Raw genomic sequence first — 2,500 nt, 5'->3', positions numbered from 1 at the left:
GCTGCTTGTTCTGCATCTTCTCTTCTTGATTTCCCCTTCTTTCCCTTCTCCTTTTCATTTTTTATGGTCTACTTTTCTTCTTTTCTTTTTTTTCTTCTTGTCCTTTTCTTCCTTTATTGTTATATTCTCCTTCTGCTACTTCTTGGTCTTATTTTCTTTCTTCTTCTCTTTCTTTTATCAATATTAAACATCACCTTCTATTTCTTTCATTATCTTTATATTCATTTGTCCTTCTTCTTCTCCTTCCAGGCAAAGCACGCTAGACGCGTTATTAGTTGCAATACGCCAACGATAAATGTAGAATTATCATCATTTTCGTTATATCTGAAATAGGAAATTGCTCGAAAGGCGCTGCTGCGTGCCTTTGCCGCCCTCTGGAGGAGTATCGTCTGCCTCGCCTGCGCTCGAACGAGAGCTGTTACCGAATGTTCGAGAACCGTCCGTCAGAAGGGTGGATAGTATTTTGGGCGCACCAGCTCACCAGGGATCGCGGTGGGCGGTGTAACCTACAAACCTTACGCCTCATCGCCCACCTTACCTTCCGTTCCCTCCCATCCCCCCTGGGCAACCTCTCTTCCCCCTCCCCTCGTCGGTCCTTCTCCCCTCCCCTCCTACCCCTTTCGTCCACCTCCTCCCACCCCCTCCTCCAGCCACCATCTCCCCTTCCTCTATACCCCCCTCCCTTACCCCTTCCCACTCCCCTCCTCGGCCAACCCCCTCTCTCTTTCCCTCTTCCTCCTCCTCCTCCTCCTCCACCTCCTCCACCTCCTCCTACCTCCGCCCTTCTCCCGTCAATTCCATAGTCATCACTGCGAAACTAGCGGCAGAGTATAAAAGTGGCAGTCACCATCTTCCTCACCCACACGTGCACCATCCTCCAGTGTGTGTGGTTCCCCTCAGCAGGAGCGCCTCCGTCAGCCCCGTCAGGAAGTAGCAGCGAGCGATCCAGCGTCGTCCAAAGCAACAGGTGACACGGACAAGATGTCTCTTCAGCGACAGGTCATGGCCAAGGTAGGCTGTCTTCGATGGGCGGTTGGGGGGAAGGGTCGGCTCTCTCTCTCCTTCTTCATTTTCTCTTCTTCTACTTCATTGCTCCTCCTCCTCTTCCTTTGCTTTCCTCCCAAACTCAGGTCTTCTTTCTTCCCTCGTTCGCGTCTTCTTCCCTTATCACTCCCTATCTGCGTTCCACTCCCCTCGTACCCTTCCCCTCCCTTCCTCCTCCTTCCTCCATCTTACCCTTCACCGCCCCTACTCCTCTCCCCCTCCACGTTCTTCTTTGCAAGCCAAAAAATATTTCGTTTCTATGACGGATTTTGGCAAAAGCAGTCTTCACTAAGTGAATCTGACTGTAAGGATGGAAATAGCGATGCAACCCCGAGGCCCTGACCGCCCACCATGTGTTTCTGTAGCCGCGTCGAGGCGCTGGAGGCGGACGCCAGAACTCTGATCAAAAACAGGGATGAAAAGGGCTATGATAAAGATCATTTTCGCATATTAACCATGTATAGGCAGCCAATTTGTATCTGCAGGTGATATTCCTTGCCTTTGAGAATGATACTTATGTGTATCTGGATTACTAATTTTAACTATCTGAATATGCATCTACATCTGATAATGAGGATCTGTAATTTGAGCTTCTTTGCCTAATAAGAATTTGTGGAACTTTAGCGTTTTTTATTATATAAGATTTCCTCATTCCAACTCAATATACAAGCTAAGGCACGACTGTTTGACAATTATCCATAATAAATTTCGACGAAACGTAGAAAAGTTTCCAGTCCTGTGAAATTTAGTTGTTCGTTTCATATAGCTGTCATGCCTGCAATCCAGCTTAGAAAAAATAATTAGTTCACCACCAAGAATAAGGCTGCCGTCAAAACTGCAACTTTTTTCTCTCCTTTTTTTAAGTTCTAAGGCTGGAAGTGGTCGCTCGACATACAGGAATGTCGTTAAAATAAATTGCTCTTTGATGATACGTTGTCAGCGAGTTGTGTCACTTGCATCCACATGCCCATGTGTACAGTTATATAGATATATAGATAGAGATATAAATTTAGATATAGATATAGATGAATGGATATGCATTAGATATAGACAGGTGGATATACATAGAAATATATGTAGATACACATAGATATGAATAGGTAGAATAGATATAGAAAAAATAGATAGATAGAAAGATAGACATACAAATGTGCATACACATGCATATCAATATCTATATAAAAAACATACACATACATACATCATGCATATATACTGATATACATATATACAAACAAACACACACACACACACACACACACACACACACACACACACACACATATATATATATATATATATATATATATATATATATATATATTCATATGAAATATAAACATAATATATATATATATATATATATATATATATATATATATATATATATATATATCTATATAATTATACATATTTATGATATATATCATACATATATATATATATATATATATAT

General features: G+C 42.0%; 1 protein-coding gene across 2 annotated transcripts in view; it reads left to right on the top strand.

The window, feature by feature from the left end:
• The first annotated feature begins 816 nt into the window (after window positions 1-816).
• Window positions 817-2,500, top strand: part of LOC119578952 (muscle-specific protein 20-like) — a 72,279-nt gene continuing 70,595 nt past the window's right edge. Inside the window, exon 1 of one of the 2 annotated variants that reach the window (XM_037926633.1) lies at window positions 817-1,011. In XM_037926633.1, the coding sequence (XP_037782561.1) occupies window positions 982-1,011 (30 nt within the window). In that variant the 5' untranslated portion in view covers window positions 817-981. The remainder of the gene's footprint in view (window positions 1,012-2,500) is intronic. The other variant, XM_037926632.1, reaches the window with a different exon arrangement.

Source organism: Penaeus monodon, chromosome 11 (genome assembly GCF_015228065.2).
Source record: "Penaeus monodon isolate SGIC_2016 chromosome 11, NSTDA_Pmon_1, whole genome shotgun sequence".
NCBI lineage: Eukaryota > Metazoa > Arthropoda > Malacostraca > Decapoda > Penaeidae > Penaeus > Penaeus monodon.
The sequence above is the reverse complement of the archived record's forward strand: the minus strand, read 5'-3'. Positions and strand labels throughout refer to the sequence as shown.